The sequence below is a fragment of the Protopterus annectens genome, chromosome 12.part0, assembly GCF_019279795.1.
Source record: "Protopterus annectens isolate FY-2018-M chromosome 12.part0, PAN1.0, whole genome shotgun sequence".
Lineage (NCBI taxonomy): Eukaryota > Metazoa > Chordata > Ceratodontiformes > Protopteridae > Protopterus > Protopterus annectens.
In genome coordinates, this window is record NC_056746.1 from 1,363,073,995 (window position 1) to 1,363,092,491 (window position 18,497).

Genomic DNA, 18,497 nt, shown 5'->3' on the forward strand with positions numbered 1-18,497 from the left:
CACCCGCCTTGGCAAAAACCACTCTAATACTATCCTAGACTGGATTCTTGTAAAGTCTCCTAATTTGTACCACCAGCCAGGAACACTATCTGACTCCATTAGTGACATCTACCTATCCACATTACTAGGTACTCACCCAAACGTACTTGTTCTCATCTCTTTAAATATATCCGTAACCAAAGAAATTTCAATATCACTTCCTTTAACAAAATTCTCTCAAATATTAACTGGTCCTGCCTATATTCTCTTCCTTTAAAATGATGCAGTTAGCTACTTCAACCAGACATTCCTAAACATACTCAACTCTCTGGCCCCTATCAGGAAAATAAAAGTCAAAGCTAAACATGCCCCCTGGCTATCCAAAGAAACTTTCCACCTTATACAAAAAAGAGATGCCACTTGGAAACAATATCAAAAAAACAAATCTTCTGTCTTCCTTCAATCTTATGTGGAACTTAGAAACCTTAGAAAAATGAGTCAACTAGGACAGAAGAACATTTTACCTCTCTGATCAATCTCTGAAACCTACTAACCCCCAGAAGTTCTGGTCATCCATAAAAACTCTTCTCAACCCTGGCTCACCCAGAATCCCTAATCCCTTTCCCAATCCATCTCCCTCAGATACCACCATTCATTTTAATCACTACTTTATAGATACCATTTCTAAACTTGTACCTAACAAGTCTAATATTCCCAACCCCACCTCTAATTCCACTTCCAGTACTATCGCTTCTATTACCACACCCACTTTTTCTCCATACCCTCAATCTGACTCCTCTAACCTCTCTGACCCCTTCTTGCTCAAACCTGTATCTGTTAGTTATATTAAAACTCTCCTTAGTAAACTCAAACCTTGTTCCCCTGCCTCTGATAACCTACCTTCCCAATTCCTGAGAATTGCTGCTAACTCTGTGGCCCTTCCTGTCTCCATTCTAATAAACCACTCAATCCAAGAAACTATTTTTCCCTTTATTTGGAAGGAATACTATACTATCCCACTACATAAGGGTGGAAACTCCACAGAACCATCTAACGTCTGTCCCATTGCTATTCTTTCTCCCCTCTCCAAAATTCTAGAAAAGTGTATTCATTCTCAACTGCTTTCCTACCTTACTGAAAACAATCTTTTAAGCAATACCCAACATGGTTTTAGGCCCAAACACAGTACTAACATAGCACTTTTAGCCTTCTCTCATACAGTAGTTAAGGCCAGAGACAATAATAAACTTGTGTCTTGCTTTTCTTGGATCTGTCAAAGGCTTTTGACACTGTTTCTCACAAGCTTCTACTTCAAAAACTTTCTCAGCTGAACATTTCGATCCACACTCTAAATTGGTTCTCTAGTTACCTGTTCAGTCGCTTACAAGCAGTTAAATGGCAAAAGTCCTTCTCCCCCTTTCTGCCAGTTCAGACCGGTGTTCCTCAAGGTTCAATTCTTGGCCCCCTCCTTTTCAACCTCTTTACCAATGGCCTACACACTGCCAGCAGTCTCTCCCCTATCATACAGTATGCAGATGATTCAACTCTGATTTCAATTTCTGACTGTATCAATAACCTCCACCATATCACCCAGTCTTCATTTCATTCTGTTGAGAAGTGGCTCTCCAACAATCAACTTATCCTGAACCCCTCTAAAACTAAGCTCTTACTATTCCTACCTAAAGCTCTAGCCCATCACAAATCTACCTTTCTCATATCCTCACTAAATGGCACCATCATATCACCAGATTTACACACTAAACTCCAAGGTGTCATCATTGATGACCAGCTCAAAGTACACCTCCACATACTTCATTCAATAAAGAAAACACACCAAAAACTGGGCATGTTATATAGAAACAGCAAATTCCTGACCTCCAACTCTAAACTACTGCTAGCCCAATCCCATCTCCTCCCTGCCCTCCTCTATGGCTCCCCTCTATTTTCCAATTTACAATATAACCCGATGGCAAAATTGACCAAACTTATAACAAAATTGCTAAATTTCTCACCAGCAGCACCTATAAATCCCATCACTGTTCTGCTCTCAAAAAATTAAATTGGTTCGAATTCCCACACCTTCTGACCAAATGTCAGTTGATCCAAGCTTTCCGAATTCTTAATTCTAACTCTGTCCATCTCTGTCCAACCTGATCTCCTGGTACACCCCTCTCCGATCCCTGCGCAGTTCTGATAAACTCTTTCTACAAGTCTATAAACCCAATACTAACATAGATAAAATACTTCATAAACACTCCATCTCTCTTATTTGGGATAATCTTCCACTCCATATTAGAAGTCATACCTCTCTTCCTAGCTTCAAACATGACCTTATTTTGTACCTCGATAACAATCCTATATGTACCTGTAACCATCCTACTTAACTCCTCCCTTTCCATATTCCCATTTCTTCACTAGACTTATCATTAAGACCATTTTCCTCCTCCTTATCTTACTTTATCTAATCTGCTCTTCTTTCTATACTCTCCCTCTTTATATATTTACTTTATCCTATGGCTCTTCTTTCTATACCCTCCCACTTTACTTTATCCTATGGCTCTTCTTTCTATACCCTCCCACTTTATATAATTTACTTTATCCTACTGCTCTTCTTTCTATACCCTCCCTCTTTATATAATTTACTTTATCCTACTGCTCTTCTTTCTATACCCTCCCTCTTTATATAATTTACTTTATCCTACTGCTCTTCTTTCTATACCCCCCTCTTTATATAATTTACTTTATCCTACTGCTCTTCTTTCTATACCCTCCCTCTTTATATAATTTACTTTATCCTACTGCTCTTCTTTCTATACCCTCCCTCTTTATATATTTACTTTATCCTACTGCTCTTCTTTCTATACCCTCCCTCTTTATATATTTACTTTATCCTACTGCTCTTCTTTCTATACCTCCCTCTTTATATAATTTACTTTATCCTACTACTCTTCTTTCTATACCCTCCCTCTTTATATAATTTACTTTATCCTACTGCTCTTCTTTCTATACCCTCCCTCTTTATATAATTTACTTTATCCTACTACTCTTCTTTCTATACAGTCCCTCTTTAAATCATTTACTTTATCCTACTGCTCTTCATTCTAAACCCTCCCTCTTTAAATCATTTACTTTATCCTACTGCTCTTCATTCTAAACCCTCCCTCTTTATATCATTTACTTTATCCTACTGCTTTTATTTCTATACCCTCCCGCTTTATATCATTTACATTATCTTACTGCTCTTCTTTCTATACCCTCCCTCTTTATATCATTTACTTTATCCTACTGCTCTTATTTCTATACCCTCCCGCTTTATATCATTTACATTATCTTACTGCTCTTCTTTCTATACCCTCCCTCTTTATATATTTACTTTATCCAATCTGCTCTTCTTTCTGTACCCTCCCTCTTTATATAAGTTACTTTATCCTACTGTTCTTCTTTCTATACCCTCCCTCTTTATATATTTACTTTATCCTACTGCTCTTCTTTCTGTACCCTCCCTCTTTATATAATTCACTTTATCCTACTGCTCTTCTTTCTATACCCTCCTACTGCTCTTCTTTCTATACCCTCCCTCTTTATATAAGTTACTTTATCTTACTGCTCTTCTTTCTATACCCTCCCTCTTTATATAATTTACTTTATCCTACTGATCTTCTTTCTATACCCTCCCTCTTTATATATTTACTTTATCCAATCTGCTCTTCTTTCTATACCCTCCCTCTTTATAGATTTACTTTATCCTACTGCTCTTCTTTCTATACTCTTCTTTCTATACCCTCCCTCTTTATATGTTACTTTATCTTACTGCTCTTCTTTCTATACCCTCCCTCTTTATATAATTTACTTTATCCTACTGATCTTCTTTCTATATCCTCCCTTTTTATATATTTACTTTATCTTACTGCTCTTCTTTCTATACCCTCCCTCTTTACACCATTTACTTTATCCTACTGCTCTTCTTTCTATAACATCCCTCTTTATATATTTACTTTATCCAATCTTCTCTTCTTTCTATACCCTCCCTCTTTATATATTTACTTTATCCAATCTGCTCTTCTTTCTATACCCTCCCTCTTTATATATTTACTTTATCCAATCTGCTCTTCTTTCTATACCCTCCCTCTTTATATAATTTACTTTATCCTACTGCTCTTCTTTCTATACCCTCCCTCTTTATATATTTACTTTATCCTACTGCTCTTCTTTCTATACCCTCCCTCTTTATATAATTTACTTTATCCTACTGCTCTTCTTTCTGTACCCTCCCTCTTTATATCATTTACTTTATCCTACTTCTCTTCTTTCTATACCCCCTCTTTATATAGTTTACTTTATCCCACTGCTCTTCTTTCTATACCCTCCCTCTTTATATATTTACTTTATCCTACTGCTCTTCTTTCTATACCCTCCCTCTTTATATATTTACTTTATCCTACTGCTCTTCTTTCTATACCCTCCCTCTTTATATAATTTACTTTATCCTACTGCTCTTCTTTCTATACCCTCCCTCTTTATATATTTACTTTATCCTACTGCTCTTCTTTCTATACCTCCCTCTTTATATATTTACTTTATCCTACTGCTCTTCTTTCTATACCCTCCCTCTTTATATATTTACTTTATCCTACTGCTCTTCTTTCTATACCCTCCCTCTTTATATATTTACTTTATCCTACTGCTCTTCTTTCTATACCTCCTCTTTATATATTTACTTTATCCTATATTCTTTCTACTGTCCTCCCGCTTTATATAATTTACTTTATCCTACTGCTCTTCTTTCTATACCCTCCCTCTTTATATATTTACTTTATCCTACTGCTCTTCTTTCTATACCCTCCCTCTTTATATATTTACTTTATCCTACTGCTCTTCTTTCTATACCCTCCTCTTTATATATTTACTTTATCCTACTGCTCTTCTTTCTATACCCTCCTCTTTATATATTTACTTTATCCTATTGCTCTTCTTTCTATACTGCCCCTCTTTATATATTTACTTTGTCCTATTGCTCTTCTTTCTATACCCTCCTCTTTATATTTACTTTATCCTACTGCTCTTCTTTCTATACCCTCCCTCTTTATATATTTACTTTATCCTACTGCTCTTCTTTCTATACCCTCCCTCTTTATATAATTTACTTTATCCTACTGCTCTTCTTTCTATACCCTCCTTTTTATATATTTACTTTATCCTACTGCTCTTCTTTCTATACCCTCCCTCTTTATATATTTACTTTATCCTACTGCTCTTCTTTCTATACCCTCCCTCTTTATATATTTACTTTATCCTACTGCTCTTCTTTCTATACCCTCCTTTACATATTTACTTTATCCTACTGCTCTTCTTTCTATACCCTCCCTCTTTATATATTTACTTTATCCTACTGCTCTTCTTTCTACACCCTCCCTTTTAATACATTTACTTTATCGTACTGCTCTTCTTTCTATACGCTCCCTCTTTATGTAATTTAATTTATCCTACGGCTCTTTTTTCTACCCGCTCCCTCTTTATATCATTTACTTTATCCTACTGTTCTTCTTTCTATACCCCCCTTTATATAATTTACTTTATCCTACTGCTCTTCTTTCTATACCCTCCCTCTTTATATATTTACTTTATCCTACTGCTCTTCTTTCTATACCCTCCCTCTTTATATATTTACTTTATCCTACTGCTCTTTTTTCTATATCCTCCCTTTATATAATTTACTTTATCCTACTGCTCTTCTTTCTATACCCTCCCTCTTTATATATTTACTTTATCCTACTGCTCTTCTTTCTATACCTCCCTCTTTATATAATTTACTTTATCCTACTGCTCTTCTTTCTATACCCTCCCTCTTTATATATTTACTTTATCCTACTGCTCTTCTTTCTATACCCTCCCTCTTTATATAATTTACTTTATCCTACTGCTCTTCTTTCTATACCTTCCCTCTTTATATATTTACTTTATCCTACTGCTCTTCTTTCTACACCCTCCCTCTTTATATCATTTACTTTATCCTACTGCTCTTCTTTCTATACCCTGCCTCTTTATATATTTACTTTATCCTACTGATCTTCTTTCTACACCCTCCCTCTTTATATCATTTACTTTATCCTACTGATCTTATTCTATACCCTCCCTCTTTATATCATTTACTTTATCCTACTGCTCTTCTTTCTATACCCTCCCTCTTTATATAATTTACTTTATCCTACTGCTCTTCATTCTAGCCTCCTCTTTATATATTTACTTTATCCTACAGCTCTTCTTTCTATACCCTCCCTCTTTATATATTTACTTTATCCTACTACTCTTCTTTCTATACCATCCCTCTTTATATCAATCCTGGGACTTCATCCTACTTTCTTTCTATACCTTCCCTCTTAATACCTTTACTTTATCCTACTGCTCTTCTTTCTATACCCTCCCTCTTTATATATTTACTTTATCCTACTGCTCTTCTTTCTATACCCCCACTCTTTATATATTTACTGAACTGCTCTCCATCACCCACTCTTTATGTAATTTACTTTATCCTACTGCTCTTCTTTCTATACTGGTTCCAACAACGATGTCTACTCCTAAACGCCAAAAAAACAAACTACTACTCTTCACTCCTACTATAAAATCCACCCCAATTCATTTCTCTATTACATCCATCGATGGCACAATCATAGCTCCTGACCCAACTACCAAACTCTTAGGTGTAATAATTAATAACCTCAACTTTGATTCACATATTAATGCTACAATTAAAACTGTAAACAGAAAACTTTGATCCTTGTATAGGATAAAACCCTTTCTCATCCCAGATGCTAGAGCTACTATTGCCCAGACCCATCTGACCTCCACCCTCCTCTATGCCTCACCTATTTTTACTAATCTTTCCAAAAGCAACCTAAACAAATTGATCACTTCTTATAACAATATTGCCAGGTTTGCTAAAGGTTCCCCATTTAGAACTCATCACGGTCTAAATCTCAAACTTCTAGGTTGGCTAAAACTTAATAACCAAATTGAATTTCAACAACTCTCCATTACCCATAATATTCTATACCAGCCTAATAAAACTCCTATTCTCAAAAACCTCATCTCACCCTACACAAACCTATCTACCCTTCGATCTGCAAATAAACTACTGATAACCATTCAGAAATCCCACAATAAGGCAGACAACTCTCTTTTCTCAAACTCAGTGGGGAAGATTTGGAACAAGCTTCCCAGTAAACTGACATCCCTCTCATCATTACCACTCTTTAAAAAGCAACTAAAAATTCAACTAAAATTACAATGGCTATGTCCATGTACTAACCCATTCTAACCCCCGCCCCAGTATTACCTTTTTCTACATCTCCCCTCCGCTTACCCACCTTGCTGAATTTAATAAATTAATCCTCTCACTCCCCTCTTTGTGAATTATCTAAGACTTTTCTCATGGTAAACATTACTGTATTTTTGCCTTGCTAAACATTTGTACTCATCCACAGTAGAATTAAGTTACAGTATAAATCAACTTGTTGATGGATATTTTCAAGTTTATGTATTTTGGATTGTTTTTTTTGTTGTTCTGTACTTTTTGTTTGTCTTGTATTTATGTAGATTATAGTGGAGCTTATCTCCCCGGGCGGAATTGGACTTGTATCCAGTTGGACTAGCCCGGTCAACAAATGTAAAATAAAATAAATAAAATAAAATAAATAAAATACTGCTCTTCGTTCTATACTCTCCCTCTTTATATATTTACTTTATCCTACTGCTCTTCTTTCTATACCCTCCCTCTTTATATATTTACTTTATCCTACTGCTCTTCTTTCTATACCCTCCCTCTTTATATAATTTAATTTATCCTACTGCTCTTCTTTCTATACCCTCCCTCTTTATATATGTACCTTATCCTACTGCTCTTCTTTCTGTACCCTCCCTCTTTATGTAATTTACTTTATCCTACTGCTCTTTTTTCTATACCCCCTCTCTTTATGTAATTTACTTTATCCTACTGCGCTTCTTCCTACACCCTCCCTCTTTATATATTTACTTTATCCTACTGCTCTTCTTTCTATACCCTCCCTCTTTATATATTTACTTTATCCTACTGTTCTTCTTTCTGTACCCTCCCTCTTTATATATTTACTTTATCCTACTGCTCTTCCTTCTATACCCTCCCTCTTTATATATTTACTTTATCCTACTGCTCTTCATTCTATACCCTCCCTCTTTATATATTTACTTTATCCTACTGCTCTTCTTTCTATACCCCCTCTCTTTATGTAATTTACTTTATCCTATTGCTCTTCTTTCTATAACCCCCTCTTTATGTAATTTACTTTATCCTACTGCTCTTCTTTCTATACCCTCCCTCTTTATATAATTTACTTTATCCTACTGCTCTTCTTTCTATACCCTCCCTCTTTATATATTTACTTTATCCTACTGCTCTTCTTTCTATACCCTCCATTGTTATATATTTACTTTATCCTACTGCTCTTCTTTCTATACCCCTCTTTATAATTTACTTTATCCTACTGCTCTTCTTTCTATACCCTCCCTCTTTACACATTTACTTTATCCTACTGCTTTTCTTTCTATACCATCCCTCTTTATATCATTTACTTTATCCTACTGCTCTTCTTTCTATACCCTCCCTCTTTATATATTTACTTTATCCTACTGCTCTTCTTTCTATACCCCCTCTCTTTATGTAATTTACTTTATCCTACTGCTCTTCTTTCTATACCCTCCCTCTTTACACATTTACTTTATCCTACTGCTTTTCTTTCTATACCATCCCTCTTTATATCATTTACTTTATCCTACTGCTCTTCTTTCTATACCCTCCCTCTTTATATATTTACTTTATCCTACTGCTCTTCTTTCTATACCCCCCTCTTTATATGGTTTACTTTATCCTACTGCTCTTCTTTCTATACCCTCCCTCTTTACATATTTACTTTATCCTACTGCTCTTCTTTCTATACCCCCTCTTTATGTAATTTACTTTATCCTACTGCTCTTCTTTCTATACCCTCCCTCTTTATGTAATTTACTTTATCCTACTGCTCTTCTTTCTATACCCTCCCTCTTTATATATTTACTTTATCCTACTGCTCTTCTTTCTATACCCCCCTCTTTATATATTTACTTTATCCTACTGCTCCTCTTTCTATACCAACCTCTTTATATCATTTACTTTACCCTACTGCTCTTCTTTCTATACCTCCCTCTTTATATATTTACTTTAACCTGCTGCTCTTTTTTCTATATCCTCCCTCTTTATGTATGTACTTTATCCTGCTGCTCTTCTTTCTATACCCTCTCTCTTTATAGTTTTACTTTATCCTACTGCTCTTCTTTCTATACCCTCCCTCTTTATATATTTACTTTATCCTACTGCTCTTCTTTCTATACCCTCACTCTTTATATCATTTACTTTATCCTACTGCTCTTCTTTCTATACCCTCCCTCTTTATATAATTTACTTTATCCTACTGCTCTTCTTTCTATACCCTCCCTCTTTATATAATTTACTTTATCCTACTGCTCTTTTTCTATACCCTCCCTCTTTATATATTTACTTTATCCAATCTGCTCTTCTTTCTATACCCTCCCTCTTTATATAATTTACTTTATCCTACTGCTCTTCTTTCTATACCCTCCCTCTTTATATAATTTACTTTATCCTACTGCTCTTCTTTCTATACCCCCTCTCTTTATGTAATTTACTTTATCCTACTGCTCTTCTTTCTATACCCTCCCTCTTTACACATTTACTTTATCCTACTGCTTTTCTTTCTATACCATCCCTCTTTATATCATTTACTTTATCCTACTGCTCTTCTTTCTATACCCTCCCTCTTTATATATTTACTTTATCATACTGCTCTTCTTTCTATACCCTCCCTCTTTATATGTTTACTTTATCCTGGTGGTATTCTTTTTATACCCTCCCTCTTTATATATTTATTTTATCCTATTGCTCTTCTTTCTATAACCCCCTCTTTATGTAATTTACTTTATCCTACTGCTCTTCTTTCTATACCCTCCCTCTTTATATATTTACTTTATCCTACTGCTCTTCTTTCTATACCCTCCCTCTTTATACATTTACTTTATCCTACTGCTCTTCTTTCTATACCATCCCTCTTTATATCATTTACTTTATCCTACTGCTCTTCTTTCTATACCCTCCCTCTTTATATATTTACTTTATCCTACTGCTCTTCTTTCTATACCCTCCCTCTTTATATATTTACTTTATCCTACTGCTCTTCTTTCTATACCCTCCCTCTTTATATATTTACTTTATCCTACTGCTCTTCTTTCTATACCCTCACTCTTTATGTAATTTACTTTATCCTACTGCTCTTCTTTCTATACCCTCCCTCTTTATATATTTACTTTATCCTACTGCTCTTCTTTCTATACCCCCTCTCTTTATATATTTACTTTATCCTACTGCTCTTCTTTTTTCTCCTTCCTCTAGATCACTTCATTCCTCCTCTACTCCTATCTTCTTTTGCACTTTCCTTCTTCTGACCTTGTATATAGCTATGTACTATTCTTTGGATTACATTTATTTTTCTTAGCCGTTGTATCCATAAGTTTTTTTGCTCTTTATACTGTTAACTTGTCTCTATTTGTATGTATTTGTATGTTTTGTTCGGGGCTTTTCCCCTCGAGTCTCCACTGAAAATGGTAGTTTCTTACTCAGTTGGACTAACCCGGTTAACAAATGTGAAATAAATAAACAAATAAATGTTTAAATAACTGACTATAATCAATAATAACTAACTGGCATCAGTTAGAATGACAAAAATTAGTAAAAACCATTATTTATATAAAACTTACTACAGATAACAGGTCTTAAAAGTGAAAGACTCAAAGACAAAATTAAGATAGAGATAGTTGTAAATATCTGCCATAGTAATAGGATAACACTGAAACTCATAACTTGTTTGTTATGTTATCACAAGTCATAGATATTACGGAGCTCTTTCCCTGTCATAATGTGCTAATATACTAAAAGACATGACTTTACAATAACTGAAAACATGACATTTGAAACATAAATAATATCTAGGATACAATAAGGAAATCAACATATTAAATGCAAAGTGATTATAGTTCAATCAAAATTATTCATACATATATTTGCTAGGATTTAGTATGGTGTTTGAGTATCCTTACAGTTATTACCATTAGTCATGAGCATTTCCTGTAAATGTATAAGCCTATACTAAACACTTGCTAACTGCATAGGAAAGTTATTTATAAAGATCTATTTATAAAATAACTCCAGTATATTCACTAGAAACAGTGGCTATAATTGTTTACAAGAAAAAATAACATTTCTGTATATATCTGATCACAAAATATAGTCACTATTATAAAAGGGACCCATGCATATGTTTGCAGACAGTGTAGCTGATAATTCTGGTAAAAGAAGCCTTCTATGCTATATTAACCAATCAGAGACTTGACATTCACAATTAGGCTTGCATATACACATTAGATGTGATGTAATCTGATCTGCATGCGCAGAATGCATGATGTCATGAGCTATATAATGCATGATGTCATGAGCTAAATAAGAAAGCTTCACTTCTTAGATTTCAAACTGACATTTTCCTGCCCAGCACACTACACAGTACAGTTTCCTGACCTCACTTTAACTGCATCACAAAGTCTGCTTATTTACAGTAACAAATGCAAAGTGTAACTATCAGATAGTTCCAAACAGTAAAATAACATTCAATGACAATGAGAGAGAAAACAGCACTTTAACATTAAACCGTACAGGAAACATAACTTGTAACCATTTACAAACCTTGTGCCATAAAACATACAAGCACATGACTGTCAGGGAGACCCAACTTATGTCAACACCTGGTAAACAGGTACCAATATACATTCTGAAACAATCAGAAGTTATAAATATTAAAAAAAATAGTTAATATATACTAAATCATAGATATGCCCTGTTATCCCATGTATCCAAACAGTTTTTATAAATAATCTAGGCAGTGACTATGCCTGTGTAATAACTCAGAAGAACATTTAGCAGGGCAAAGGGCTATATATTATTTGAAATAAAGCATGTCATCTTAAGGTCATAGAAGCAAAGATAGCTTACTGTTCAATTACATAACTCAATAAACCAGTAATAGTATACTAATATAATAAAACCATAAACAGTTATTTAATTTGTATATGAACAAAAAAAAGGTATAGAAATAAAAAAAGCAAAAAGAGAAAGAAAAGCGATAAGAAAACTATCGTCATGACATACCTTACTTGAAGATTTAACAAGTATAAACAAATTAAAGTCCAGCTGCAGTAGATTCTTTGAGAGATTTAGTGGGAACAGCAATCTTTGACTCAGTTTTTTGTTTTTCCTTTTTAACATTAGTCCAAGAAGATTGTATATGGTCTGATATTAATGGTTTAAAGTGTCTATCTGACCTCCTATTTCTTAGTAGAACTAATGCTTCCTCAAATTACTCGGTTAAGGGACCTAAACCTTTAACAGATAAATAAGATATGTTAGTGTGATAGACTCATAACCCAAATGTATCCCCCACCTCTGAAACAAACTTCCAATACATGTCAAGCAGAGTAGCACCCTTGCCACCATCAAGGTAAACCTGGATAACTGGATGGACAGCCTCAAATTCTCCCTGGTCCAGCTCGTATTGCCCTCCTTGAGGGTAGATGAAAGTTTTGAATTTTTTTTTGGCTAGGCTTTAAATGGTCAGCAGACTAACTGCCTACAACGTATCTATGAACCTGTGTTTAAGTCTTGCACAGAACTTAATATTATTTATTCCTCTTCTTACTCTTCTTATTAAAATGCATAAAACCGTTTGTAATTCTACGGCACAGACCACATGCAGATTGTTTATCTCAGGCCGAATCAACCTTAAAAAATCCAACATCTAAATAGATTTCCTACACTCTATATATCTCAACTATTTGAATATCCATTTGCACACGTGCAATGTGCACTACAAGCTGTGGGAATTCTTTCTGCTACAGCACTTTCCACATCAGACTGTATAGTAGCAAATATCTCCACGGGGTAACTACCTTATAACTAATAGCAATATATTGCACATGTACCTACCATGCAAGACTGCTGTATTTGACGTTGTTACAGTGCATTACCAAGGTTTATATTTTACTGTTTATCTTCCTTATAAATGGAGCAAAGTTGCATTGTTGACATTCTGACAGCTGTCACTGGTGCTTACATTCTGTTTTTTTTGTTTGCAGTCTTATACTTGTAACAATATCTACATTCTAATGTCTGCTTTTTTGCTGTATTTGCCTAAGTGGCAAGGGATGTGGCTGGAAAGGATTCTTGGACGAGTTCACTTATCTTGGAAAACAAAATGAATACATATATTCCTGGTCAGTGGGAATTACCCTCATTTCCTAGAGCTATGGGTATACACACTGCCTGTGTACCTTGTGGGGAATATTTAACATGCTGTTCTTTCAATCTCTTGCGTAGGTTACCACCTGTCCCACGTTGCAAAGGACAGTCCCTATTTGGGGAGTTGTGTCCTGCGGGGTAAAAAACCCTGGAATACAGCAATTGTGCTATTTCAGGAAAATTATATTTTCTTAATTTTCTTTTAACATTTGCTTTGAAAAATTAATGCTATGAGAGTAAGCCTTTGTTTTGGGAAAAAGTGAAGTTCAGTCCTTTTTCAGCAGTTGTGAGCATGCCCAACAAAATCTCATGTTTTCACAAAAAATGTCTCACTTTATGAATCTGAAAAGGTGGCAACCCTACTCCTGTGACAGAACCTTCAGCTGAATACAGCTAATCTACTCTCCTGAAATCTTTACTCTTAGAAGTTTGCTCCCCCATCAGCTCTTCATAAATCACACCCGGTATCTCTCTTCAATCTTTAGGATCCAAAAATCACCCTGATCCAACACATTTTGGGGCCTGGGAGAAGAGAACCATTAATACTCTGCAGAATCATTAATAATTCTTGTCAGACCCTGTGACACTATTTCAGTACCATTTTGTTTCATTTTTGTTTTATTTCAACATACCTGTGTCTTTTAATTCCATTTTCCTGGAATTCAGTGCTGTTCATGACGCCAGTTTCAGATCTCACAACTTCCCTGTCTGTAAAGATAAAGTCAGCACTCCCTGCTTCTGAGAACTCACCGGAAGAATCTTCCGACTCCAAGCCTGCAAAGTAAGTAAAGTAAAGCTACGTAACTCCTATACACAGAAATGTTGGAAGAAAGAATTCAGGGAATTGTAATAGAAAGCAAACATGCAAAAAACTTGACTTAAAAATATATGATGAGTTAAGTAAACGGTAACAGCAGTCTGTGGCTTTGCTGCTACTAAATAAATCCAACTTTGTAGCATTTGAATGTTATACCACCCAAGAAAACTGGGACACAGGGTCAGTAAACAATCCTGCCATCCTAGTTGATAGGGAAATTAAAATCAGGTTATGAACATGCAGGGTCTGACTACACACACGACACAAGGCTTTAAAAATGAACTGCTAGATAGGGAGAGGGTAATGACTGAAGTGCAAGCCAGAACATTTTACAAATTGGTAAGAGCATAAATGCACAAGCTAAACATGTTTAAAGCTGTGGTTAGAAACCAAGAGTAACTGTAAAATAGTAATTAAAAAAACCTTAGAAATTATATCAGCACAGAAATTCAAAAGAACACTTGCTTACTAATACAGCAAACTGGGTGTTAAAAAGTGATGCCAACAACTCTGGCAAACTAATAAATTAAGTTTGTTTATTCACTAATAGCATAGGTCGCAGTGGCACTGAATCGAGACAGATGGTGACAGTTAACAAAATACCCGACCCCATGTAAAAAAAAAAAAAAAAAAATGGGAGAAAGGGGGCTGATGATGATGATGATGCAAATTAAGAGTGTGATAAGAATGTAGCTAGCATAACTGACTCAACATTGTCACAGTGTCACAGCCAAGCTAGTGAAGTAAACCCTATATTTGGAAAAAACAAGATATTTAAGCCCTGCTAGACTCTGGCAGTATGGTTAGTTAGGATTCCCCTGAGTAGGGAAGTGGAAGTAATGTGCATTCACGGTGACAGACAGAATATCCCCTCACACATGTAGAAATTAAAATACTTTTATAAAAAAAAAAAAAACAAACAAAAAACTTTACCATCCTGTGGTCGTTACCCCTGATTTGACTCGTGATGTTCTACTAGGAAAATATTTTCCCATTTTAAAGTATTGTGGAATATGTGGGAGAAGGGATAGTCTTAAAAATGTAAAGCAATAGCTTGATATGCTCCATTCAATACAAGGACGGGGAAAACAATGCAGTGCATCTTACAAAGATTAAAAAATAAAACAATAAGTGAGTTAGCACAGAACATACAAAAAGAGCTAGAATCTAGCTGTGGTTAAAAAACAACAAGCATCATGTGTGGCAACAGTTTCCTAGCCAATAAAGGAGCAACATAATTCAATACTGTAAGAGAAGTCAGAAGAGGACTGACAGAAAACTCTAATTAAAAATCAGTACAAGACAAATGTCTGCTCAGGTATTTATATCAAGTGCTAGCACAAAACCAGAGAAAAGGAAAATAAAGGTAGTAGAGTACTTAAGTGAGGAACCTTTGAGCAAAACAGTGGTAGCAACAAGTAGTGGATTATAACAGAGGCAATTCGAGCAGCCTCCTGAGGCCCATAGCTCCAGTGAGGCCCATTCATTCATCTGTTCTTTCATTCATTTAAGCAAACTAAAGAAACACTAGAAGCAACATTTGTTTGCTTTAAAAATAAACAAACATCCAGGCAACTCTTATCCAAAGCAGATGCAACTGCAGCACTCTATATAGGAGGTGGTGCTGTACAACTGACCAATCAATTTGCACACTTTCTGCTCTAGCAAGGAGGAGAAGCTCACAAATATTAAACTGACAAAGCCAAGTGTTAGAATTCCAAGAAATGCTACAAAACAGCAGCACTAATGGCTAGCAGTAATGTGAAGTAAGTTTTATGTGATATTCGAGCAGGCAACCAGATATGCAGTAACAGCAGGCAGACAACTGTTTCACCTGCTCGGAAATTAAACTCTTATACAGCTGCTGTTGCACCTTCAGTATCCACTACATGTAGTTTTTTAGACTTCACCTAACACACCCTCCTTTCATACCTTTCAACCTCTTTGCTCATGAATTTTAGATTAAGCTAACAATAACAGCAGTACAAAAAGTCAAAATCAGCCACTTTTTACATATTACTCTAATTCAGTTAAAAGGTTAATTGAACAGGTTTAGCATCAACATATGTTTTCTGAACAGTAAGAAATTTGAAAGTATAATGTCTGCCATTACTGATGGACCGTAATTCTCAGTGACTGACCAGGAAATGTAAATTTTATGGCTGATGGGGCAAAAATATGAGGATAAATCAGGGGCAGTTTACAGATATACAACTGAGGAAAAATGTTCTAACTCCAGGAAAAAAAATGAACAAGCACAGGAATATGTCTAGTTCCAACGTCACCAACATGAGTTCTGAGAAAAAAAAAATAAAAAAATAGAAAATGTGTAGTCTTAAAACTTCATTGATGAGCTCAGGTCAAACCGAGACTAACGAGTTCCATCCTCATCCACTTTATACCCGACCACTGGTAGGGCAACCTAATTAGAAACATGCATTCAGGTGTAGAGCTATGAATGTACACATTCAATACATTCATATACTTTATTTAAGATTCAGGAGTGGAGTGGCAATTAAGGAATACTCGTACATCAGTTTAATATTACTTTTTTAATTGGCTAGCTTCTGACTAAGAAACTGTGGGAAGAATATGCATTTTTGTGCTGATGTTGCCAAGCCACACACATTTGGTTTTTCTGTGGGTTTTGGGTTAATAATTATTAGGAGATAATAAGAGTTGCCAAGTAGAAGTTGTTGAAGTAGGAGATTTTTATACTATAATGAACAGCTGGCTTATTTGCTTGTAAGCAACATTAGTTTGAGTGTGTTTGTATGCACACATAAGTAAATGAACATATCTTGATAAAATGAAGACACACACACACACACACACACACACACACACACACACACACACACACACACACACACACACACACACACACATGTATGTTTACTCTCTCTTTTTAAAATCTTTACTGGTGTACTCAGGCCAATAAAACCAAACCCCATTAACTACAGACATGCCATGTTTTGCATTTTTTTGAGCTCATCAGTACAGCATAAATGGATTCTTTACCCATACTTAAAGACAGAGCTTAGAAACAGGTCTGATGTCCATAATATTAAGGTGACTGCAAAATATTCCAAACACCCAAACCAAAAGGTGAAAAGGTCACAAAGACAAACTATTTGAAAAAAATTCTACAAGAAAGATCCAGCAAAGCTAAAGTCTTCACTGTGCAATAGCTTAAACCTCCTGTAGTGACAAGTCTACAGCTAGTGGGGTTTGGCTTTACTTTAGTTTACCAGCAAAGACTTAAAGTGAAAGCTAAGAGTCATGGGCATTCAGAAGCTGTGCTGTTGAAATATCACTATATCCTTAAGGGGTCACTTACAAATATCTCATGGGCTTTCATTACATGGAGTTGAGGTGTCTCATCAGCTATATACACCTCTCTTGATTCAAGTCACTTTCCTACCTTCTTTGACAGTCGTGCCAGACGTCTGCAGATCTTGCTTCCTGCAGTCCATCTCTTTGGCGGCCATCTTGATTTCCTCTTGCCTTCTTTCTGTCTTTACCAATTTTTTTTTTTTTTTTACCAAATCATCTTCCGCTTTCCTGCCCATGTAAACGAATCACAGTAATCTGTTTTCCTTGACCTTCTGTGCAAACATGGGCTTCTGCTAATACATCTTTATTTCTTCATCTATCCCACAGTGCATCCTAATACTCATCTCAGACACTTCACCTCCATCACCTCAACCACCTTCAGCTGCTCTGCCTGCACCGACCAGGTTTCTATGCTATAGAGAATCATTGGATGTACTACGTTTCGGCTTCATTTGGCACTATTACACACTAGCCCTGACACTTTGTGCCAGTTAGCTGCAGCACCTCTGATTTTTGCTTTGGCCTTCCCTTCTCTTCAACAACCACCACCACATATACGAAGCTGTTACCCTGTTCCACTGTTTACCCTTCTGTCTCCATTTTGTAGCCTCTTCTGATTTTCCCCATTGGCTGCCATGACCAGTGACTTGAGTGTACTCAGTTTCATTCCATGTGCCTTGAATGTACTCCGTTTCATTCCATGTGCCTTGAGTGTACTCGGTTTCATTCCATGTGCCTTGAGTGTACTCGGTTTCATTCCATGTGCCTTGAGTGTACTCGGTTTCATTCCATGTGCAGTTGTTGAGTCCGGGTTTTCATTCTCCATGTGAGTGTACTCGGTTTCATTCCATGCGCCTTGAGTGTACTCGGTTTCATTCCATGCGCCTTGAGTGTACTCGGTTTCATTCCATGCGCCTTGGTTTACTTTTTCCATGTCCA

General features: G+C 35.7%; 1 protein-coding gene across 1 annotated transcript in view; it reads right to left on the reverse strand.

Annotated features, from left to right (window-relative positions):
• Positions 1 to 14,179, reverse strand: part of OSBPL2 (oxysterol binding protein like 2) — a 256,311-nt gene extending 242,132 nt beyond the window's left edge. Inside the window, exon 1 of the mRNA XM_044090414.1 lies at positions 14,038 to 14,179. Within this exon, the coding sequence (XP_043946349.1) occupies positions 14,038 to 14,081 (44 nt within the window). The 5' untranslated portion in view covers positions 14,082 to 14,179. The remainder of the gene's footprint in view (positions 1 to 14,037) is intronic.
• Positions 14,180 to 18,497: the final 4,318 nt, after the last annotated feature.